Source organism: Mustela nivalis (assembly GCF_964662115.1).
Source record: "Mustela nivalis genome assembly, chromosome: 4".
Taxonomy (NCBI): domain Eukaryota; kingdom Metazoa; phylum Chordata; class Mammalia; order Carnivora; family Mustelidae; genus Mustela; species Mustela nivalis.
In genome coordinates, this window is record NC_139023.1 from 143,867,785 (window position 1) to 143,893,485 (window position 25,701).

General features: G+C 40.7%; 1 protein-coding gene across 2 annotated transcripts in view; it reads left to right on the plus strand.

Annotated features, from left to right (window-relative positions):
- Nucleotides 1-25,701, plus strand: part of LOC309863084 (uncharacterized protein) — a 231,155-nt gene that overhangs the window by 157,958 nt on the left and 47,496 nt on the right. The window contains exon 2 of one of the 2 annotated variants that reach the window (XM_082727583.1): nucleotides 11,399-11,497. In XM_082727583.1, the coding sequence (XP_082583709.1) occupies nucleotides 11,399-11,497 (99 nt within the window). Of the gene's footprint in view, nucleotides 1-11,398; nucleotides 11,498-25,701 lie in introns of those variants that run through there. The other variant, XR_014310885.1, reaches the window with a different exon arrangement.

The window sequence follows — 25,701 nt, forward strand, 5'->3', positions numbered from 1 at the left end:
AAGCAGGGGCAGAGCAGCAATAATTGGTCAAGGCATGGTCGTTCCAGAGACTCTCTGGCAGAGGCAGAAAGCAAGTGTGCAGATACCACTGGATCCTGAAGTAGACAGTTAAAACTATCAGAAAAAGATGTATGTGTGCATGTGTGTGTGTGAGAGAGAGAGATGTTCTGTGGCTGAAGTCTTATTCTCTCCTGTGGCAGCAGACCGTAGGAGAGGGTAGCCAAAATTGCTTGGTTTGTTCTTTTTGACTCTTTATGACCAAGACCCAAACATTCCCAAGCTTTTAGAGGGGGCAGCAGGGTTTTAACTTCCAAACAAAACACAGACCATGGCACCTTCTGAGGAGAGCGGCCACAGACAACTGAGGGAACGAGAGAGCTGAACGGACCCTCTCGACGGCGGGGTCTCCAGGATACAGAGGAGGAAGCTGGGCCCAGATACCACTTCTCTCAGAGATCCCTCAGTGAGACCCGAGCAGGCAAAGCCAGTTCCCCTTGCACACACATCATTACCGTGCCAGGTCAGAGAGGGTCACCAGCCCTTCCCCGCCAGCTGTCTGCTTCCCCTCTCTTCTAAGGGGAAAGTGATCTTAAAGTAACCCTATGAATATTTGCTGAGTTTGATTTTGGTAAATTAACTAACATATTGCTTTAAGGCAGATCAGCAGAGAACTGTATAGTTTCTCATGTGGAGAACGGACTCTCATGTGCCTTTTCTTTTTTTTTTAAAGATTTATTCATTTATTTATTTGAGAGAGAGTGAGAGTGGGAGACATCACAGAGAGAGAGGGAGAAGCAGACTCCCTGTGGAGCAGGGAGCCTGACTCGGCATTCAATCGCAGGACCCTGGGATCATGACCTGAGCTGAAGGCAGGCACTTAACCTACTGAGCCACCCAGATGCCCCCTCAATATGCTTTTATATGGTACTACTGGCACATATTAAGGGACATTCTAGGAAGAGGCTCTAGAAAATCTCTTCTCCTCCCTGTAGGGATTCCCAGGCTACCATCCACAAAATCAGGTCACTGGGAAATTCTTTGATATGACCCAGGGAAGAAATATTTTACATTTCAGAATCTAGGAAAAGCCATGATTCTCCCCAGCAGTTGGTGCATGTTTTTTGGGTTTGTTTGTTTTGTTTTTAGATGCTATGAATCTTGCAACTGAGAATTGTTCCTTCTTTGCTTAGGCTGTAAGGAAGAATCATTTATCTTTAGAAAGGCAATATAACGTGGTGGTAAGAGTTCAAACCTGAGAATCAGGGCGGTAGCTTGGTACCGGTAGTTACACGAGAAACCTCAGTTTCCTCATCTATAGAATGAAGGTGGTCATAATCTGCCTCAGGCTTTACTGTGAAGAATAGTTCCTGTTTTATCACAAAGATAATGGAAGTAAAACATGGGGCATCTTTTGTGGCCCTGGGTAAATGCTTAGTAGACGGGAGTTATGGTTACTCTTATTTATTCACGCAAGGAACAAAAACATACTGCTAAATGGTAATAACATGTCCGGCGCTCTGCTAGATGCTGGGGATAAAATGCACGGCAACCTAGACTCAGTTCCTATCGTCAGAGAGTGTTACCAGCCAGCAAAAGCAAGCTTTTAAGGAAGTAGTAAAGTGTGACAGATGCCAGGATGAGGGAGGATGTGCGCAGTGCGTTTCCGGAGCAAGTGAACTGGAGATGAACCCAGCACGGGAGGAAGTTGAAGTGCAAGTTCACTCGGTGGAGAGGCCAAGCTGTGCGGGGAAGGTGGGTATTACTGAGGGAGGTGTGGTGTGGCTGGGGCAGGGGAGCAGAGAGGCAGGGCGCCCTGAGACAGGGTTGAGCGCCCTGAAGCACCAGGTCACGAGGGCCGAGTAAGCTTCAGGGAGGAATTCTGACCTGACCCTAAATACAGCAGGAAGCCATCCCCGAGCTGTGAGGGGGAATAAGGCCCCATCCGATGTGCCTTTTAGAGGCATCCCTCGGGCGTGCAGAGTGAGCTTAGAGGAGGCGAGGCTGCGGGGAGGCGAGGCTGCGGGATAGGACCGGCACTGGGTGTTGGCGGGCACGGCTCTGGGCCCTCCAGAGGCGCGCTTGTACCTTCCACCTTCCAGCAGCCACACAAGGGGGAAGACTCCCTTCACCATTTGCTCTTTCACCCATTTCCTCCTTTGCTCCAATTTCGACTACTGATTGTATCCTTTTGTATTGTGTGTTTCTTTGGGTGAGGCCTCTTGAAACATATTTTATGGGATGAAGTAAGACAGAAAGAGGAGAGAGGATCCTTAGGAACTAGGACTCCTTTCTTGAAACACATTTATTTCTAAAGTAGCTACATGGCTTTATCGCACTCTGTGTGTGTCTTCACTATTAAATGCGTTGTATCTTTGTCGAGGATGTGACCCAGATGGCCTTACCATTTCGGGACCAGCTTTTTCCTCCTCGGTTGAACATCCGACTGTAATTCTGTCTCCTACGGATTTAAGCCCGGACGGTCAGGCTGCTGAGCTCATCCGCTGTCCCCCCAGCAAGAAGATCTGTGTGGCAGCTGCTGCGAAATTGCATAATAGGTTAACCTGAGTCCTTTGAATTCAAACAAAAGAAGTTCTCAACCTGATTGGAATTAACCTGCCCTGACTTCTGCCTCATCTTTCCTGAAGCAAAGGCGATACCGATACCGGCAGGCAGGGAACTTGATGGGTGTTAATGGGGGGTTTTCAAGTTTGTCTTGCTTTTCTTAAACTATTACGAAAGAACAAAAACCATTATTTAGAATGAAATCAGTTTCCAGGAAGGAAAAGAAAGAAAGCTGAGGATTTATTATTAAAGATAGAAATAGAGCCAAGGTGAAAAAAAAAAAGGCCTTCTCACATCTCCTGGCCAGGTGCTCCGTGCATATAAATGTTTCAAGTTAAGCTTTAAGATCAAGGGAAAGTCTGTAGGGAGCCTTGTCTCCTGGAGATCTGCTTGCTAGAGCTGCTCCTGAATACAGGCTGCCCATTTTTATTTGGTTATTAAGGATTAAAGGGGCGACGATTCTGGAATGGTAGTTCGTTGGTTTCCGTTAACTTTGTACAAGACAGTGAAAAGCAAGCTTCCAAGGGAGGGTTTGCATATGTATTTCATGCCATCAGCTTGCCTCCTTCCCTGTCATCTTGTGTGTATGGTTAACGTGAAATTGTCCTTCCTCTCATGAGCTTGAACTAGAAGAAAGCCTCCTGGTTGCAGGGATTGAGAAGCTCTGAGCCTTTCAGAAATCCTCCTGGTTTTCACAGGAGTGTGAAGGGAAGATGAAAAGAATTTCACATTAGGTGACTGGTTGCTCCAGATACCGAGGCTTAGCATCTGCCTTGGAAAGCTACTACCCTTTGCCCAGGTTGGCTGGGCTCCACACATCAGATTATGGGAGCAGGGAGGCATTGCACTGGTTCACGTCCATATTTAAAATTTTGCTCATTTATTGCTCACGCCCCAGCCTGTCCTCAAAACTAAGGCGTGTCTAAAGTTAGTTCCATCAAATGCCTAAGAAAGTTTAGTGATGGAATAACATACACCCGAAGAGAACGCTTTGCTTTATCATTGTGGTGGGTAATTGTGTTGCAAAGATCTCATAGTGTGGGGTCACAAAGGCTTGTTTGGATAAAGTCATTAAAATAAAAGTGTGTGTGAAGAGCTCAGCCTTCAAATAGAGCAAACTTAAAAGCCAGTTTCCTGAATCACTCCATCTCTTGCAAACCATGTTTTAAAAACAGAATGGGAATGCAGAGTTTATAAGAATTTACACTCTCTGTCATAACATTTTTCGACCCCACATCAACCTGTGAGGTGGGATGTATAGGCCAGCAGACTGGATCTAAGAGAGCAGAGTAACGTGTCCTGTGTCACAGGACTAGCAAGTGGTGGGATTGGAACAGAACATATGTATTTTGACTTCGATTTTTGTGATTTCTGAACTGCACATTTTTCTTCAATTACTCCCAGGTCTTGTTATGCTGTGTAATAAGAATGGTGAAAGATTAGCTAGAGAAATGGAGTTCTGGGACAATATCTCTTACTGTGTGGGTTTTTTTTTTTTTTTAAGATTTTATTTATTTGACAGAGAGATCACAAGTAGGCAGAGAGGCAGGCAGGGAGAGAGAGGGGGAAGCAGACTCCCCGCTGAGTGTATAACCCCATGCAGGGCCCGATCTGAGAACCCTGGGATCATGACCTGAGCCGAAAGCAGAGGCTTTAACCCACTGAGCCACCTAGGCGCCCCTTACTGTGTCTTTTTAATTGAAATGTTTATATGCTCTGAGCCTAATTTATTTTATATTATAACCTTATAGTTTCATGCTCATGGCTGCTCAATATTATGGTTCTGCAAAAGTCATAATCGTTACTTGTACATCGCTAGTCGTTAGGACCTAATGAGGAACACAGTTAAAGGTTACAGAGTCATAGTTTCACTTAGTGGTTATAAGCAGACTTCTGTTAAAATGTGAACTTCTTCCATTTGGGATGGAATAACAGCTAGAAGAGAGTATTTTAGTATTTAGTATTTAGTACTAAAATAGAGTATTTTAGTGCTCTGTGTAGTAATTCGTAGACCTCTACAATGTACTCGCTCCTTTCTACTTTTAAATGTTCCTGAATGCTACTGTTCCATAGTGTGTGGTAGAGAGGTCGTAGAGAAATCTCATCCTTGAGAACAGCGTCATTCAGGGAAGATGACATTCCATTTTATTTACTCTTTGTGTATTTCTTGGGAAAAAAGTCGTAGCATTTAGTGGGCGCAGGAATCTGGGGTGGTTGAGTTTAGTCATAGACCGGATGTGGAGTTTGACTCTGTTGCCTCCACCAGCAGTTCTTTAGTTTGTGGGTTTAAAAAAAAAAAAGATTTTATTTATTTGAGTGAGAGAGAGAGAGTCACAGTCAGAGAGAGAACACAAGCAGGGGGTGTGGGAGAGGGAGAAGCAGGCTTCCTGCTAAGCAGGGAGCCCAAAGCGGGGCTCCATCCCAGAACCCTGGGATCATGACCTGAGCCGAAGGTAGATGCTTAATGACTGAGCCACCCAGACACCCTATCTCAAGATCTTTAAACAGCCCTATGGCTGTGACCTAGTCAGAGCAGATTTTTTTTTTTTTTTTTAACCTCCATTATACAGAGCAGTAAAGTGAGGCTTAGGGCTGCATTGAGAATAATAAATTAGGAGGAGAGACTAGAACTTAACTCTGACTCCGATTATCTATCACTTTCTACCTTCCTACTCTGAATTCTAAATCAGGTATTTAAAAAATTTAAATATGATCAGCAGTTGTATGCAGAATTTAAAACACCCAACATCTTTAGGTAAGTAGCTACTTGGAGAGATACGTGACCTTTAGATCCCCCACTCAGCCAAGCAACTGAGAGTACATTTAGGAGCTTTTCCCAGCCCCCAAATAAAGGATCCTTTGGGAAAATAATTTTAATAGTGGTGGATCACCAGTCAATTTGACTGGTATTTTTTTTTTTTTTTTTTTTTAACCAAACCATCTGGCAGCTGTGTCTTATTTCTTCCTGCCGTCAATGGCTGGACCCACACTCATTCAGACCTCACACCAAAATGCCAATGTCTGCACATTTTCGCTACGAACAGGCATTTTCAGTCAAAGCAGAGAGAAATGAGGCTCTGCCTGTCTGTTGCAATAACATTAATATTATCTCTGTACAGATGCTTTTAGAAGTACGAAGTTAAAATGCAGAGCCCTGGAGATGCCTAGAAGCACACATGAGATAAGCACAACCATTCACGCAAGACCTAAGAAACTGAAAATTTGCAGGATAAACTTCTCACCATGACAAAGTAGAGCCATGTTGCCTATTCCAATATGAGATTGACAGCAGGAAATAATGACAATAAAGTTAGTGTAGGGTGCAGAGAGGTGGGAGAGGTATATAGGTGTCATTGGTCAGAATAAACCAAGATGATATTAACTAGCAATGTAAATTTGGCCTTGGAGAATAAAAAGGCTGAAATCTGAGAGCTGCGAAGTCAGTCTGGCTGTAAGTAAGCCGAGGAAGAACAGACGTGAAATAAGCATTCATTCCAGGCCCTTTGACAAGAGAGACGGTGTCTGTTAGTCGAGAGCATCTCAGAATTCAGAGGAGCTGAGGGTCGGCTTTGCAAGCAGGGCTGCAAGTACTGAGTGGGGGTTGTTGAGTAAAGCTGACATGAGATGGTCTCATCCAGGCGGCCGTAGGGCTGGGCTAGCTCCTGGGCGCCAGGGAAGATGCTGCTCTCGGGGGCCTGTTGACCCATTTCACTCATCCTTTCAGCTACTGAAAATGAGGAAAGGACACACACACGTGCGTGCACATGGTTGCACACACACAGATGCATCTATATACGTGCTTGCTTATTTATTAGACTTTACTTATTAAGAGCAGTATTAGGATCACAGCAAAATGGAGAGGAAGACACAGAGATTTCCCAAGTACCCCTGCTCCTCGCAACATGCATAGCTTCCCCTTATTATCAACATCCTCCAGCAGAATGGGACATTTGTCATTGATGATCCTCCACTGACACACGTTTACATGACATTCTTGGTGCTGTGCGTTCATTGTGTGGGTTTGGACAAATGTATGACGACATGGGTCAGTTATTATAATACCCTACAGAGAAGTTTCATTGCCCTAAAAATCCACCGTGCTCTGCCTGTTCCTCCCCCCCGCCCCACCCCTAACCCATGTTAGCCACTGATCATCTTACTGTCTCTGGAATAGTTTTGCCTCTTGCAGGATGTAGAAATCCCATAGTAAGTAGCCTTTTCAGATTGGCTTCTTTCATTTAGTGTTAAGCACCTAAGGTTCCGCCCTGTCTTTTCATGGCTTATATCCGAGTTTTGGTAATCACGAAGAAAGCTTTTGTGAGCATCTATGTGCAGGTTTTTGTGTGGTCATAAGTTTTCAAGTCCTTTAGATAAATGTCAAGAAGCACAATTGATGAATGGAATGGTAAGAGTATATTTTGTTTTATAAGAAGCAGCCAAACTATCTTCCAAAATGACTGTACCATTTTGCATTCCCACCAGCAATAAGTGACGATTTCCGTTTCTCCATGTCCTTACTAGCATTTGGTGTTGCCGTATTTGGGATTTTGGCCATTCTGCTAGGTGTGTGGTGGTATCCCGTTGTTTTAATTTGCTTCTCCCCAATGACATATGATGTGGAGTATTTTTTAACATGTTAATTTGCCATCTGTGTATCTTCTTTGGTGAGGTGTCTCTTTGGCCCTTCTTTAGATCAGGTTGTTTTGTTATTGTCAAGTTGTAAGAGTTCTTTATATATCTTGAATAACAGTCCTTTATCCGATGTGTCTTGTACAAATATTTTCTCCCAGTCTGTGGCTTATCTTCCCATTCTCTTGACATTGTTTTTCACAGAGTGGGCGTTTTTAATTTTAATGAAGTCCATTTAATCAGTTTTTTCATGGATTGTACCTTGTTTTATATCTGAAAAAGTTCTTGCCATACCCAAGTCATCTAGGTTTTCTCTTCTGTTATGTTTTAGGGGTTTTATGGTTTTGCATCTTATATCTAGGTCTGTCATCCATTTTGAGTTAATTTTTGTGAAGGGTATGAGGTCTGTGTCTATATCAATCTGTTCACATGTAAATGTCCAGTTTTTCCAACAATGAGTGAAAAGATGATGTTTGCCGCATTCTTTTGTATTTGCTCCTTTGTCAAAGACCAGGTGACTATTTATGGGGGGGGGGTCTGTTTCTGGGCCCTCTTCTGTTCCATGGATCTACTTTGTTCTGTTCTTCTGTTCTGTAACTGTTCTTGATCAGTACCATACTAGTCTTGATTCTTACAGCTTTACAGTGAATCTTGAAGTTGGGTGATGTCAGTCCTCCAGCTTTGTTCTTTAATATTGTTATGGCTGTTCTGGGCCTTTTACCTCCCTGTACAAACTTTAGAATCAGTTTGTTGCTAATCCACAAAATAACCTGCTGGGATTTTGACTGGGATTGCTTTGAATCTATAGATCAGATTGGGAAGAACTGACATCTGGACAATATTGGGTCTTCCTATCAATGAACATAGACTATCTCTCCATTTATTTAGTTCTTTCATTTTATTCAAATAAAATCAAAGTTTTCCAGTAGAGATCTTGTTCAGATTTGGTTAGCTTTATATACCTAAGTATTTTTGGGTGCTATTATAAGTGGTATTTTGTTTTTAATTTCAAATTCCACTTGTTCATTGCTGTTATACAGGAGACAGATTGACTTTTGTATGTCAACCTTGTACCCTACAACCTTGCTATAATTGCTTGTTAGTTCCAGGAGGTTATTTGTTGTTGCTTATTCTTACAGATTTTTTACATAATCATCTGTGAACAAAGACAGTTTTATTTCTTCTTTTCCAAACTGTATATCCTTTCCTTCCTTCTTGTCTTTTTATCTAGAACTTCCAGTACACTGATGAAAGGGATGGTAAGAGGGGAGATCCTTGCCTTGCTCCTGATCTTAGTGAGAAAGTTTCTAATTTCTCACAGTTAAGTATGGTGTTAGTTGTAGGTATTTTGTAGCTGCTCTTTATCAATGTGAGGAAGTTTCCTTCTATTCTTAGTTTACTGAGAGTTTTTATCACAAATAGGTGTTGGAATTTTTCAAATGCTTTTCAGCATTTATTGATATGACTATGTGACTTTCATTTACGGCCTGCAAATGTGATAAGAGGTTACATTAATTAATTTTTTAAAAATTTTATTTCCAGTATAATTAACATACAGTGTTATATTAGTTTTAGGTATACTATATAGTGATTCGACAATTCTATGTTACTCAGTGCTCATCTCAAGTGTACTCTTAATCCTCTTCATCTGTTTCACCCACCCACCCCCACCCTGCCTACCTCCCCTCTAGTAGCCATCTGTTTGTTCTCTGTAGTTAAGAGTCTGTCTCTTGGTTTATCTCTTTTTTTCTTTATTCATTTATTTTTTTTCTTAAGTTGTACATATGAATGGAATCATATGGTATTTGTGTTTCCTTGACTGACTTATTTCACTTAGCATTATATCTTCTAGTTCCATCCATGTTGTTGCAAATGGCAAGATTTTCTTCTTTTTTAAGACTGAGTAATATTCTATTGCATATAAATACCACACCTTCTTCATCCATTTATCTATCAACAGACACTTGGATTGCTCCCATATCTTGGTTATTGTAAATAATGCTACAATAAACATAGGGGTGCATGTGACTTATTTGAATTAGTGCTTTTGTATTCTTTGGATAAATACCCAGTAGAGGAATTACTGGGTCAAATGATAATTCCATTTTTAATTTTTTGAAGAGCCTCCATACTGTTTTCCACAGTGACTATACCAGTTTCCATTCCCACCAACAGTGCATGGTACCTTTTTCTCCACATCTTCACCAACACTCATTTCTTATAATTTTGATTTTAGCCGTTCTGACAGGTATGAGTTGATATCTCATTGTGGGTTTTTTATTATAATGTAAATAAATGAACTTTAAAAAAAAAAGATTTTATTTATTTATTTGACAGACAGAGATTACAAGTAGTCAGAGAGGCAGGCAGAGAAAGAGGAGGAAACAGGTTCCCCACTGAGCAGAGAGCCCGATGCGGGGCTTGATCCCAGGACCCTGAGACCATGACCTGAGCCAAAGGCAGAGGCTTTGCCCCACTGACCCACCCAGGCACCCCTCTCATTGTGTGTTTTATTTGCATTTCTCTGATGATGAGTTATGTTGAGCATCTTCTCATGTGTCTATTGGCCATCTGAATGTCTTCTTTGAAAAAGTGTTCATGTTTTCTCCTATTTTTAATTGGATTATTTGTGGGGTTTTTTTGGCATTGAATTGTGTACATTCTTTATGTATTTCAGATAGTAGCCCTTTGTCAAATGTGTCATTTGCAAATATCTTCTCCCATTCAGTAAGGTCTCACATTAGGGTCCTTAATTCATTTGAGTTTATTTTTGTATATTGTGTAAGAAAGCAGTCCCATTTCATTCTTTTGCATGTGGGTTTCCAGTTTTCCCAACACCATTGTTGAAGAGACTTTCTCCCATTGCACATTCATGCCTTTGTCGAAGATTAATTAATCACTTAATCATAGGTTTATTTCTGGGCTCTGTATTCTGTTCTGCTCATCTTTGTGCCTATTCTCATAATTTCTCTTTCTGCTATTTAATTAGTGTATAGAAACGCAATGGATTTCTGCATATTGCTTTTGTAACTTACAATTTTATTGAATTCATGTATCAATTCTTAGTAGTTTTTTGGTGGAGTCTTTCGGATTTTCTATGTGTGATATCATTGTCATCTGCAAGTTAAACAGTCTTGCATACCTTGCATATCTGGGATAAATTCCACTTGGTTATATAAAATACAGTATGCAATTCTTTTTCTATATCATTGGCAGGCATACTTATTTAACTTCCTATTTATCTTTCTAACTTTATGAACTGGAAGAGAAAATTTCCTAGATATTTAAAAAAGATCTAAATACCTGCAACTGTTGGTTCATTTCCTGGACTGAATAGGAAGTTTGCATTTTCACATTAATTTTGATTCTTTTATTGAATTCTGAAGCTAACAAAGCTGGAAGTTTTCTCTTTGAAGAAGATGAAGGAGAGAGTCTGGTGATAAGACTCTGCAATCTTGTACTTACCTAAAATTTGATGTTATGGTCAAACATTATATTCATCTTATTTTAAAGGGTTTTTAGGAATGTGATTTTAGGATTGTAAATATGTGCCATTTGTAAATATTTCAGTACCCAGTGATCCGTGTCTTGCCTTTTATTTTTTATGTGAAAAGGACCAAGATGCTATTATTCCCAAATTAGGGACTTAGAGACTAATGTCTAGAAATTAGGAAAGCCAAGGATCAGTCTTTATGTTGCTCCTTAGTTGCTTTTAACTTACTGCATTTTATAGTTGAATCATTTCTTTATCTTACTGTTGTAAAGTTGAGACAGCAGGATCGCCCGCACATTGAATAATTTATTCAAAATCCATTGAGTGCCAGCTATGTACAAAGACTATGATAAATATTAGGGACACAAAGATGAATAAGAGGAGGCCTCTGTCTTAGAGGAGAATCACAGTTAAATGAAGAAGGTGGATAACCTGATAATAATAGAGATGCTTTGAGACATGACTAGAGGTTTCTAGAAACTTAGAGGGGAAAGAAACTCTGCCTTGGGGAGCTGACATCTGTCTTGGGTCTTGAGGGTCCTTTCAGAAGAATCTTAACAATTCTCTTCAGAAAAAACAAAAACAAAAACAAAAAACAAACAAACAAAAAAACAGGGATTGCTCTCTCTTCACACTCTCCTCATAGACCCTCTCCCAAAGTGACTGAGATTTGCTTAAAACTATCACTACCTAATAATATGTCCTTTTTTTCAGTGTACAAAGCATTTTCTTATAGAAGTCTCAGCAAGATGCCTCTGGCAGGATGTCTTTCTTTCCATTTCACGTGTGAGGAAGAAAGCTGGGTGCAGAAAAGTAAGTAACTTGCACCAGGGCCCACTCAGTGGCACGGCCTGGATTCAAACCTTGCCTTCTTCTGATTGTAAAACTAAAAGTTTTCCCCTTGTTCAACTCTGATTACGTAAATAATAGTGTCCAACAGCAGCATTTCATCAAGTTTCCTGTTTAAAATGGAACATTTTTCATTTACGCTCCCATTGAAGAGATGAATGTTCCTCTGGCCTGTATACCCATTACTTAAAAGGAATTTAAGAACTGCTCTGCCACGCAAACCTGGCATTCTGTCCAATCCAACATTGTGTTGACAACAGAGGCCTCAAGGGATTTGCCAGGAAAGGACATAGTTTTCCTCCTTGACATTAACCTTAAAGGTTAGGAGTACTCTCAGTAGCCATTTACGACTCTGACATTCATAAATTTGAGCAAACCTCTATGAATCCATTTATATTCCTTGCCTGTACTTCTTTTGTGGTAATGAGCTCCACGTGTTTATTATTTTCTGAGCAATGTAACGCTTCATTATATTTGTTCTTAACTCACCTCACTCGATTCGAGGGAGTCCTCCTCCTCTAGTGAGGAATTGAGAATCATGAGAATAAGTATACTTGAGCTGACTTTACACATGCTCTCCAAAATTCTCTAGCTGTGTTTTTTTTTTTTCTTGAACAAGAATAAATAAAATTGTACATTATATTTCTGTGGCAGAGGGACTAATATTTTATTTAGAGATTAGAATTCTGTCTCCTGGCATATTTCCTATATACTTTTTGATGAACTTACTCTAGAGTTCCCTTAGAATAACCTCATTTCCGTATTTGTTATTCATATTTGCATGTTGAAGGCAGCTCTGATCTGGCCCTGGGGAAGCTTGAGGTAATTTTCGTTATAATCTATAACTACTTGTGGAAAGTAGGTATATAGTAGAATATGTTATATATATTTCATAACTGATACTAACTGATGTGTTACAGAACATCATAAAGTAGGAGACGAATGCTGGCCTGGGTGTCAAGAATCTGGTGTCTAAACCATCCCTGGACTGTATACAGTTTATAAGTTTATAAGATTAGGGATTGAATTAGGTAATTTTTGAGATCTTGTCATACTTTAATTCTGAGTCCCTGATTTCCTTGGTAATTGAACTGAATGTAACCAGTTCTAGTCTCCTAAGCCCCAGCAGACCTCCCCCAGTTCCATCTTGATTCATTTGCTCTCAGTATTGTTGAAGGCTTTAGATGGATCACGTACACTGTTTTCTTTATTCATATTGCTATTTCCCACCTCAGAGATTTCTAGCAAATGAAATAATTATAATTTCTTCACATCACACCCTTACAGAAATAATGACCGAATTTCCCATAGGTAATTCTTAAGTGATGGGTTTATTTTAGGTTCCACAAGCCTATTCTGTTTGGTGTAGGTCTTGAAGGCCTCCTGTGTGTTTCCTTTGTTCTAAGTGGTCATCCTTTTAATTTATTATTATTATTGTCCTTTAGGAGTTATTAAAAAATAAATATTGACTAAAGGCTCTCGATTTGCATCTTTGAATTTTCTGAAAATCCTAAGGCCAATCATACCCATCACAGCTACGTTTGTTTGTTAACTTGAATTAAAAAAAAAAAAAATGGTTTAGCATTGGCCACTTCCTGGTTTTGCCACGAGAAACATACATTTGGTAAGAAATGTTTTCCTTGCTCTTTTTCAAATAGCAAGTGGAGGCCTGTAAAGATCTCTGTCATTTATATACAACATCACTCTGCTCAGCAAATGAACATTCATCAAACCTCCTACTTCCATTTGTGACCAGGTGTCTGCCACCTCTACCCAGAGGCCCCACACCATGATGTGGTGAAAGCACATGAACTCACAGGTCAAACAGTGCCTTCTGTAAAATGGAGCCAATGACACATGGTGGGGTTGTATTGAGGACTACATGATGGATACAGCACACCTCTGACACACAGAGGGTATTCAAGTTCATGAGTGTTGGTTCCCCACTCTTGCACTTCAGTTCTCTCATGAAGCCAGCCAACAATGCAACTCGGCATAGGGCACAACAGCAGAGGAACATGGAAGCAATAGGACACCAAAGACCACCAGAAATAGAGAAGTGCTGTAGTCTAGGAAAACATAAGTGAGCTCAGTGGGACTTATAAAACCGACCAGAATGATGGTCATTGTTTTTAGAAAAGTTGTTTTTTATGGTCAAACTGGCTGTAGGCCTCATCAGTTGCCATGTTCTTTTTACTGTGCTATATAGCTCATATTAACGGCAATGATCTGGGTCCTTCTCTTAGATAGCCTACTTTACTAGGCCATAGAGCTTTATATGTCCAGGTTTGAAATCAGGGCTCTGCTCCTTAAATGATGGGTGGGTAGTTCTCTCAACCTCTCTGTGCTGTCAGAGAGTTACTGTCACGACAGAGGTAATTTCTGCCAGCTGCCCTAGCATAGCCCTTACAAGACCTGCTTCTTTATTCACCACCCAGGACCTGTATCCTTTCTCTATATCACTAAATAGAGGGATGAGTGGGCAGGAAAGGGGAAAAAAAGTAAACATAAATCCTGGGAAAGCTCTTTGAAAATCCTAACTTGGCATAGGATAATAGCTCATAAAATTACTCTCTTCTGGGACACTTCTAAAATTAAAAATGTAAGAATTTAAAAATGTTAATTAGAAAAGAATGAACAGAGGTGCCCAGTTGGCTCAGTCTGAAGAGCATGTGACTCTTTTTTTAAGAATTTTTTTAATATGTTAGTCACCGTACAGTACATCATTAATTTTTAATGTAGTGTTTCATGATTCATTGTTTGCATATAACAGTGCTCTGTGCAGTCCATATCCTCGTTAATACCCACCACCAGGCTCACCCATTCTCTCACCCCCTCCCCTCTAAAACCCTCAGTTTGTTTTCCAGAGTCCACAGTCTTTCATGGTTTGTTTCCCTCTCTCATTTCCCACCCCTCTTCATTTTTCCCTTCCTTCTCCTAATGTCCTCCATGCTCTTCCTTATGTTCCACAAATAAGTGAAACATATGATAATTATCTTTCTTTGCTTGACTTATTTCACTCGGTATAATTTCCTCCAGTTCCATTAATGTTGATGCAGATGTTCATCCTTTCTGATGGCTAAGTAATACTCCATTGTGTATATGGACCACATCTTCTTTATCCATTTATCTGTTGAAGGGCATCTTGGCTCCTTCCACAGTTCTGCTATTGTGGCCATTGCTGCGATGAATATCGGGGTGCATGTGGCCCTTCTTTTCACTATATTTGTATCTTTGGAGTAAATACACAGTAGTGCAATTGCTGGGAAATAGGGTAGCTCTGTTTTTAACTTTTCCGAGGAATCTCCACACTGTTTTCCAAAGTGGCTTCACCAGCTTGCATTCCCAGCTACAGTGTAAGAGGGTTCCCCTTTCTCTACATCCTTTCCAACATTTGTTGTTTCCTGAGTTGTTAATTTTTGCCATTCTGTCTGGTGTAAGGTGGTATCTCAGTGTGATTTTGATTTGAACTTCCTTGATGGCTAATGATATTGAACATTTTTTTCATGTGTCTGTTAGCCATTTGTATGTCTTCTTTGAAGAAGTGTCTGTTCATGTCTTCTGCCCATTTTTTGACTTATTTGTTTTTTTAGATATTGAGTTTGAGAAGTTATTTATAGATCTTGGATATCAGCCCTTTGTCTGTAGTGTCATTTGCAAATATCTTCTCCCGATTCCCAGAGTTGCCTCTTTGTTTTGTTGACTGTTTCCTTTTCTGTGCAGAAACTTTTGATCTTGATGAAGTCCCATAAGTTCATTTCGCTTTTGTTTCCCTTGCCTTTGGAGACACGTCTTGAAAGAAGTTGTTGTGGCTGATGTCGACCAGGTTATTGCTTATGTTATCCTCTAGGATTTTGATGGATTACTGTCTCACACTGAGAAGTTTTTAACCCATTTAGAGTTTATCTTTGTGTGTGGTGTAAGAGAATGGTTGAGTTTCATTCTTCTACACATAGCTGTCCAATTTTCCCAGCACCATTTATTGAAGAGACTTTTTTCCATTGGTATTTTTTCCTGTTTTGTCAGAGATTAGTTGACCATAGAGTTGAGTGTCCATATCTGGGCTCTCTATTCTGTTCCATCGATGTGTGTTTCTGTTCTTGTGCCAGTACCATGCTGTCTTAGTGATCACAGCTTAGTAATATAGCTTGAAATCAGGCAACGTGATACCCCCAGCTTTGTTTTTATTATTCAACATTTCCTTGGCAATTTGGGGTCTTTTCTGGTTCCATTCAAATTTTAGGATTTTCGTTCTAGCGCTTTGAAAAATGCCATTGGTATTTTGATCCGGATGGCGTTGAAAGTATAGATTGCTCTAGGCAGCATAGACATTTTAACAATGTTTCTTCTTCCGATTCATGAGCATGGAATGCTTTTCCATCTTTTTGTATCTTCTTCAACTTCTTTCATAAGTGTTCTGTAGTTGCTTGAGTACAGATCCTTCACCTCTTTGATTAGGTTTATTCCAGAGTATCTCATGGTTTTCAGTGCAATTGTAAATGAAATCAATTCTCTAATTTCCCTTTATGCAGTTACATTTTAGTGTATAGGAAAGCAATTGATTTCTGTGCATTGATTTTTTATACTGTCACATTACTGAATTGCTGTATGAGTTCTAGTAATTTGGGGGTGGAGTCTTTTGGGTTTTCCACATAAAAGTATTGTGTCATCGGCAAAGACAGAGAGTTTGACTTCTTCTTTGCCCATTTGAATACCTTCTATTTCTTTTTTTGTTGATGATTGCTGTTGCTAGGACATCTAGTACTATCTTGAATGATAGTGGCGACAGTAGGCATCCTTGTCATGTTCCTGATCTTAAGGGAAAGGCTGACAGCTTTTCCCCATTGAGAAGATATTTGCTGTGGGCTTTTCATAGATGGTTTTTGTGAAATTGAAAAATGTTCCCTCTATCCCTACACTCTGAAGAGTTTTAGTCGGGAAAAGAAGCTGTATTTTGTCAAATGCTTTTTCTGCATCAATTGAGGGGACCATATGGTTCTTGTCTCTTCTCTTATCAATGTGTTCAATCACACTGATTGATTGCTGAATGTTGAACAACCCTGTATCCCTGGGATAAATCCCACCTGGTCATGATGGATAATCCTTTTAATATACTGTTGGATCCTATTAGCTAGGATCTTGTTGAGAATCTTGGCATCCATATTCATCAGGGATATTGGTCTGTAATTCTTTTTGATGGGGTCTTTGCCTGGTTTTGGGATTAAGGTAATGCTGGCCTCATGGAATAAGTATGGAAGTTTTTCTTCTGTTTCTATTTTTTGAAACAGCTTCAGGAGAATGATATTATTTCTTCTTTGGATGATTGGTAGAATTCCCCAGGGAACCCATCAGGCTTGGACTCTTGTTTTTTGAGAGGTTTTTGATCAGTGCTAAAAACTCATTGCTGGTTATTGGTCTATTCAGGTTGCCCATTTCGTCCTGTTTCAGTCTTGGTAGTTTATAGGTTTCCAGGAAGGCATTCATTTCTTCCAGGTTGCTTAATTTATTGGCATATAGTTGTTGATAATAATTACTGATAATTGTTTCTATTTCCTTGGTGTTAGTCATGATCTCTCCCCTTTCATTCATAATTTTATTAATTTGGGTCCTTTCTCTTTTCTTTTGGTTAAGTCTGGTCAGTGATTTATCAGTCTTTTTAATCTTTCAAAGAGCCAGCTTCTAGTTTTGTTGCGCTGCTCTATTGTATTTCTGGTTTCTAATTCATTGATGTCTGCTCCAAACTTAATTATTTCTCTTTTCATGTGTGGATTAGGCTTTATTTGTTGTTCTTTTTCCAGTTCTTTAAGGTGTAAAGTTAATTTTTGTATTCAGGATTTTTGTTTTTGAATAAGGCTTGGATAGCTATACATTTCCCTCTTAGGACGGCATTTGCAGTATCCCCTAGGTTTTGGACGGGTGTATTTTCATTCTCATTGGTTTCCATGAATTGTTTAAGTTCTTCTTTGATTTCCTGGTTGACCCAAATATTCTTAAGCAGGATGGTCTTTAGCGTCCAAGTATTATAATTTCTTCCAATTTTTTTCTTGTGATTGAGTTCCAATTTCTTTTCTTTTCTTTTTTTTTTTAAAGATTTTATTTATTTGTCAGAGACAGAGGGAGAGGGAGAGAGAGCGAGGACAGGCAGACAAAGAGGCAGGCAGAGGCAGAGGGAGAAGCAGGCTCCCTGCCGAGCAAGGAGCCCGATGTGGGACTCAATCCCAGGACCCTGGGATCATGACCTGAGCCGAAGGCAGCTGCTTAACCAACTGAGCCACCCAGGCTCCCTCGAGTTCCAATTTCAAAGCATTGTGGTCTAAGAATATGCAGGGAATAATCTCAGTCTTTTGGTATCAGTTGAGACCTGATCCGTGACCCAGTATGTGGTCTGTTCTGGAGAAAGTTCCATGTGCGTTCGAGAAGAATGTGTATTCTGTTGTTTTAGGGTGGAATGTTCTGTATATATCGATAAGGTCTATCTGGCCCAATGTGTCATTCAAAGCTCTTGTTTCTTTGTTGATTTTCTGCTTAGATGATCTGTCTATGGCTGAAAGTGCAGTGTTGAGGTCTCCTACTATAGACATATTATTATCAGTATGTCTCTTTATTTTGGTTAACAGTTGGTTTATGTAGTTGGCTGCTCCCATATTGGGGGTATAGATATTTACAATTGTTAGGTCCTCTTGTTGGATAGACCCTTTAAGAATGATACAGTGTCCTTTTGTATCTCTAACTACAGTCTTTAGCTTAAAATCTAATTTGTCTGATATGAGAATTCCTACCCCAGCTTTCTTTTGAGGTCCGTTGGCATGAAAAATGATTCTCGGGGTGCCTGGGTGGCCCAGTGGGTTAAGGCCTCTGCCTTCAGCTTGGGTCATGGTCCCGGGGTCCTGGGATCAAGCCCCGCATCAGCCTCTCTTCTCTGTAGGGAGCCTGCTTCCTCCTCTCTGCCTGCCTCTCTGCCTGCTTGTGATCTCTATCTGTCAGATAAATAAATAAAATCTTTAAAAAAATAAAAATAAGAAAAAAAATGATTCTCCATCCCTTCGTTTTCAATGTGGTTGTAACTTTAGGTTCAAAATGAGTCTCTTGTAGACAGCACATGGATGGGTCATGTCTTTGTATCCAATCTGCAACCCTGTGCCATTTCATGGGAGCATTTAATCCATTCATATTGAGAGGATATATATATATATATATATATATATATATATATATATATATAAACATATATATATGATTTTGTTGTGATCATGTTGCCTGTGAAGTCCTTGTTTCTATAGATTGTCTCTGTAAATTTTTGTTATATATCACTCTTAGGATCTTTCTTCTTTTATAGAACCCCCCTTAATATTTCTTGCAGAGCCAGCTTGGTGGTCACATATTCTTTCAGTTTCTGCCAGTCTGGAAGCTCCTTGTCTCTCCATCCATTCTGAATGATAGCTTTGTGGGATAAAATATCCTTGGCTGCATGTTCTTCTCATTTAGTACCCTGAATGTGTCTTGCCAGCCCTTTCTGGCTTGCCAGGTCTCTGTGGACAGGTCTGATGTTATTCTGGTGTTCTTCCCTCTGTATGTAAGGAAACTCTTCCCTCTCATCACTTTCAAGATTATTTCCTTGGATCTAAGATTTGCAGATTGTACTATTATAGGTTGTGGTGCTGGTCTGTTCTCATTGATTTGGGAGGGGTCCTCTGCCTCTTGGACACAAATGCTTGTTTCCCTCCCCTGATTAGGGAAGTCCTCAGCTACGATTTGCTCAAATATATCTTCTGGACCTCTATCTTCAACCCCTCTGGAATCCCAATAATTCTGATATTTGAACATTTCATTGAGTCACTAATCTCTCTCAGCCTGATTGCTTGGGTTTTAATTTATTTTTCCCATGCTGCCTCATTTTCCTTCTTTTCTGTCATATTATGATCTAGCTCACTAATTCATTCTTCTGCCTCGTTTACCCTGGCAGTCATAGTATCTAGTACTTCATTCATATCATTTTTAAGTTTGGCCTAATTGGATCTCAATCCTGCCCTTAGAGATTCTATATTGTCATAATATTTTTCTCAAGCCTAGATATTACCTTGATAATTGTTACTCTGAAGTCTGTTTCTCACATCTCGGTTATATCCATACCCATTAGTTCTGTGGCAGGAAAGACTTCTAAGTCTTTCCTATGTTGGGGTTTCCTCCTCTCAGTCATTCTGTTAAGGGGTGGTTGAGGGAATGCAGAGTCTAAGTTATTGACCACAACCAAAGCAACATGCACCTGTTTCATAGGGACCTTAGGGTTGTCGGCCTTTTGTTTTTCCAGCTTGTCTTCTTCGGGATGGGTCTGCTGTGCTCTTACTCAGGCAACCCTGTTTGGGCAGAGTTGCCCTGCCCCCTGTGGGGGTGGGGTGGTTAATGGGCTCAAAACTGGTTTTAGGGGAGCTTTTGTTCTCTGGTAGCGTTCCCTGGCAGCTTTCCATGTCTCTTGTCTCTTCCCAGAGTAAGAGCAGAAGTGACTGTATCCAAAACTCTGTTTCAGAACAGAGAGATCATAGTCTGCTCTTCAGTGAGCTCTCTCCAGGCCGCACTGTCTCCATTTCTGTCTGTGCTGCTAAAAACTGCAGCATCCTGGGTTGTGTGCCCAATAGCAGGACTCCCAGCTCCCACTTCCAGGTCTAGGCACATCTCTGCCCTTTGTGCTTCTAAAGCTTCAAGCCACCCTGGTTCATACATGCACCCCCGTAGCTCCAGGCTTCAGTCTAGGGGGCTGCCCTAAAGTCCTTTCCCTGCTGGTACTTGTCTACAGGTCTGTGCCAGGTCCTCAGTGCAGGAGGCTTTTGCCTTCCTGGCATCAGATACCAGAGGCTCCCTCCTCCTTCCATTTATCTTCCGATATCTGCCCACAGAATCACAACTCCCTGCTTTTTATACCTTGATACCAACCACCTGAGATACTCTGTTTATAGAGATCCAGATATATCTTACATCTCAGGCTGATTTCATGGGTGTTCAGAGTGGTCTGGTAGATAGCCAGCTTAATTCTGGAGACCGGTTGCTATTTTTTCTCCTCCCTGGGTGTATGACCCTTGATCTCGTGGTTGTGAGTTCAGACCCCATGTTGAGTATAGTGATTTTGTGAAGAAGAAGAAGAAGGAGGAGGAGGAGGAGGAGGAGGAGGAAATAAATGGATTCATTTTAGAAAGAATAGGCTATGTATTCTTCTTTATTCATAAAGATACTCCATTAATGCTATAGGATTCAGGATGTCGAATTTTTAGAAAGTCTAAATCTCTCTTTAAGGTACTAGTAGAAAGCACTTGGTAGACCATGGAGATTATAGTGATTAAAAAAAAAACAAACACAGGTTTGCCTTCACTCCATTTATCATCTGAGCAAAAAAGCCAGATGTATATTTATACATTAAGATAATATTGATTGGGATAATAAGATAACATACTCTTGTATGTACAACAAAGAGGGAGACCAAAGATCGGGGGATTTGGGAAGTGGGGATGTTAAAACTTGGCTTTTCAGAAGGGGTAAGATTTAGACTCCATGCTGTGGGGGAGAGCAGTGCCAGAAGAAATAACTGAGCAAGGGATGAGAAGAAGGTGTCCTGTGTTTGGGGAAAGGCAAGCACCCTTGTTTGGAAAGATCTAGAGAGCACAGGAGAAGGATGTGTTAGAGGATAGGCATGGACAATCCACCTAGTTCTCGATATGTCTATTCTAGTTACTTCTTATGAACGCCATTGTCTTATCTACTGTGCATCTTGTCAAGACTTTAGATCTCGTGTTCTAATCTGGAGGGGACAAAGCTTTTTCTGAAGCCATCTTATGGTCCACTAACCTGACTATAACTTGGGTGTTCAGGTAATAGAATAGTTGCTCAAAAAATTCCCTGCTGAAATGTTCCTTCCTAGGTGTGAAGAAAGAGAAGTGGGCTTTTCGGGCTAGCAGGAAAAAGCTGGGAGGTTTAGGCAATGCTGCTGGTGGTATTTTGACTGCCCTCATTTAAATCCCTGTTTCCACACTCAATGCCTCAGTTTCTTCAACTCTAATATGGGGGTAATAAGAGAAGCTATTTTGTATATATTGGTGTTTGATAGAACAAGAAATGTAAAAGCAAGGCAGTTTCAGCATTAACTCAGCAGTTAATACTGCCACTGGGAAACCCTGCCTTTTTCTTTTTCTTTTCTCTGCCATGCTTAGCAATTGGGTTTGGTGTGTAGGCTTCTACTGATTGCAAGGTGACCGCTTCAGTTACTGGCATGACACGGCCACCTCTTCCTGGTGCTTCTCTAGACTAGCAAAGGAAGTTTTTCCCAGAAATTCCAACAGATTACCCCTTATTTCTCTCGAGGAAGAATCTGTCTATGGAATCAATAGCTGGCAAAGGAGATGATTGACAGACACCGATTGTGATTGTTCCTCTGGGATTGGGGATAGAATAGACTTCTGAGCTCTTGGCAAGAGGGTGGTAAACACAGTAAAAAGCAAGAAAGAAGGGGAAGCAGTGGCTTTAGAGCTGGCAGCCGAGTAGCTGCCTTGCTTCCTGGGTGTTCTGAGAACTGAAGAGAAAGACCCATAAAATCACTTAGCAAAGCATGTGGCAAATGATACGCCCACATTAGAAGTTAGTGGTTATGATTTTTTTTTTTTTTTGGTATTTAATATTATTTCATTTAAATGCACTTTTTTCTCTGAATGATGTGGACAGAATCATCTTTCCCTTTATAGCTGATTTTTGTCTTACAGTGTAGTGACTCTGATGTTCTCTCAAAGATGCAAATAGGAGTTCCCTGGTGGTAGGTATTAAGGAGGGCACGTATTGCATGGAGCACTGGGTGTGGTGCATAAACAATGCATCTTGGAACACTGAAAAAATAAAATTTAAAGAAAAGGAGTTCATCTGATTGTCATCATATGTAGAATGACAATGCGTTTTTCCTTCAAGGCACCTATTCTTCAGAATGTATACGCTGTTGGCTCAGAAAGTCCAAGTCATATGGATAGTAGCCATGTGCTACTTAGCTAGGTAGCCTTGGCTAAAGTAGTTACTCTGTGTCTTTGTTCCTTCATCTTTAAAAGGAGTATGATCTGGGGACTTAACTCAGAGGTTTTTATGAACACTAAATGAGTTAATTCATTTAAAGCAGCACTGAAAGATTGCTTAGTACATAGTAAACTTTCAGCATGTGTTAGCTCTCTGAAAGCCAGGCATCCAAGGACTAGGACCTAGATTTTTCAACCCGTCTTCTGGAATCAACTTGAGCTATGATGTCATTGTTGGCCTAGATTAATGCTCAATGCCTGGCAGATTTTGGACTAACCACATTGTATCCCGATGGATTTGGGGTAAAAATGCATAGGGAAGAGAGAAGGGGTATACCAAATCCATTTACTTTCATAGTGACTTGACAGAAGTATAAACCCAGCTATTTTCATTTTAAGTGCTTTTGGCAGCAAACAACAGAACAGCTGTCTACCAGGTTTGGAGAAAGAGGTTTCCTTTTCTCACTTGGCAAAATGGTGGAGCTGCTTACCGATGGCAGAGCTGCTTCACAGTCTTCGGATGGTGACTGCAGCTCCAGGAACATGTGCACATTCAAAGCGGGAAGAAGGGGAAGGGGGCAGCACAAGAAACACCTGTCTTTTATATCAGGAAGGCAAGCACTTCCCTAGAATCTCCTAGCAAAGTTCTTCTTAGGTCCTATTGGGCAAAAAGACCTGACATATCCACACAAGCTTCAAGAGAAGCTGGGAGAGTGAGTGTTCAGTGTTTCCAGCTTCTTAGAGGCAGAACAAGGAAGAAGGGAGTAAGAAATGAGTTGGAAATGGAAATTGGGACCTGAATTGCCTGCCATGATAGTTTTAAACATGAGAGCACAAAATCAACGTTTCGTATTTTCACAAAGGCCAAGGCAGAGAAAGCAAAAGGCCAACAGAATCGGATGAAGATAGCCATGCTCTGTCACATCGGCCCATCAGCTGTTGGTGAAGGATTTAGCTTCTCTTCTAATGTGTGCAGTTGTTTTAAGGAAAAAACGATTTCCATTTGGTTTTACCATGCTGAGTTTTCTAGAGTCTCTTTGTCTTTCCATAATTTACCATGCAAACAGAAGGATGTGAGGTCTGCCTTTTGGCAGATGGGAGCAAGCCGTAAGTTACCTTCTGTTTTAAATATAAAATAATCTTCTGTGAGTCCTGCCCTGTGGCGCTGGGAAGGCTGAACCCTTCCCACATGCACCAAAGTGGACTCACAAGGTTTTCCTGGAAGTAGTTCATTTCCCATCTCTAGTATTTATAACCTTCTCTTAGAGAAGAAAATGGACTGTAGTAGGAAGTCATATTAAGATAGAAGGGGGATTTAGGCTGCCTCAGTAGTAAAAGATAAAGACGTAATTTAAATTCATTGGGTTGAAAAGATAAATGCAGATAAAAGCCCAGTAAACAGGAGCCAAGTGCCCTGGCACAGGAAGCAGACAGACAGTGGACTTGGCAGTCATCCACAGGGGAGCCATTCACCTTTGCTGAAGGCTGGCTTCTGAGCAGCTGCGAGTGCCTAGTGAGGGGCTCTGCCCCAGCCCTGTGTGTGTAGAGGATCGGAAAGACTGCTGGGGAGGTAGGGACTGTCAGAATGGGCTTCAAGGGGGAGAGGAAGCAGATGAGCAGGAAGTGAGCGCCAAATTTGTTAAGAGCTACACAGTCTTAGGCCATGGTGCTCAGAAAACTTTCTCAAATATTCTCTTTGCTTTGGAGTGGGGGGGAACCATAGCAACAATTTTTTTTGTTTGTTTTCCTTAGTAGTGAAACGTCCTCTTTAACTAAAAAATATCTTTACTTGGAAATAACTGAGATGCTATGGACTCTGCCTGGGCATTCTTGTGGCATTTTGCTAGAGCGGTGTCATACTGCCTGTGGTTCAGAGCACTTCACTAACACACTGACTAAATGTATGTTGTGAGCCAGATACCATGTTAGTTTCTCAGTTTAATAAGATGAAAAAGTCGAGCTACAGCCCAGAGTGGCTTACACTATACCTGGGCCAGTGTCCTCCAGGGGACATTTGACAATATCTGGAGACATTTTTGGTTGTCAGAACTTGGAGAGATTTTATTGGAATCTAGGGGACAGAAACCAAGGATGCTACTAAGCATTCTACAATACCTAGAACGGCCATGCATGATGGAGACTTAACTGGTCCAAAATATCCATAGTGCTGAGGTTGAGAAACTGCACTCTTGTAAAGATACATGAGGGAAAAATAAAAATTAGAATCAGTACAGTTGTAGAAGAATGTACAAAATGAAGAAGTATTTTAAAGATAGGACTTGCAAATTCTGTCCAAAGCAATCTGTAAAGGATAGGAAAGTGCTATCAGAACTTCAGTGAGTTTTGAAGAAGCTTGGGAGTTCACCAGAGATGGGGGTGAGAGGGACGTCCTTGAGGGATTACATAAAGAAGGCAAGATAAAGCTGCAGGCAGAAGCATATCTGAATGCAGAAAGCTTTTGAAATGTACTATGTGAGAGGGAGGAAGCTGGGAAATGATTCTAGAGGGGTAGACAAAATCAAATTATTACTGGCCCAGGAAGACAGTCTAAAGAACTTGAACTTAGTTCTGTCACGTTGGAGAACAATTGAAGAGCAGCAAGCAAATGAGTGTTGTAACACACATTTTAAGTGAGGCGAGTAACTATTACTCCAAAATAAATTGAAAACTATTCAGGTGGCCCAATTACCTGAGAAATTAGCGTTCTACCAGTTTTCACTCCTTCTCTCCATTTCTCTGGCTTTGTCTATCTCTCTTTCACACACGTCTTCGATGGCATATTCCAAGAACCATCTATACTCTCATATTCTGCTTTTGGGGAAGAGAGACTCTCTGTGATCAATAAAGGGGTCTGTTCCAGGTGGGAGAGGAAAAGCAGGAAGGGTGTCATCCTCTGGACACTGTGGTGGCACAAAGAGGTGAGAGATCTTTATGAAGCCAAGAGAAGAGAGGCAATTTGGACAGGAAAGAGACCATGAGAAAAATGAAGGCTAAGTGGTTATGGTATCATGTTGGGGTTTAAGGATTTGTGTGTAGGGTAGAAAGAGGTCCAACAAGAAACCTAAGGCTCTGAGTGAAGTGGAAGACAGTGACCACTGGGTTTGTTGAGAGCAATCAGTAGCAGTGAGT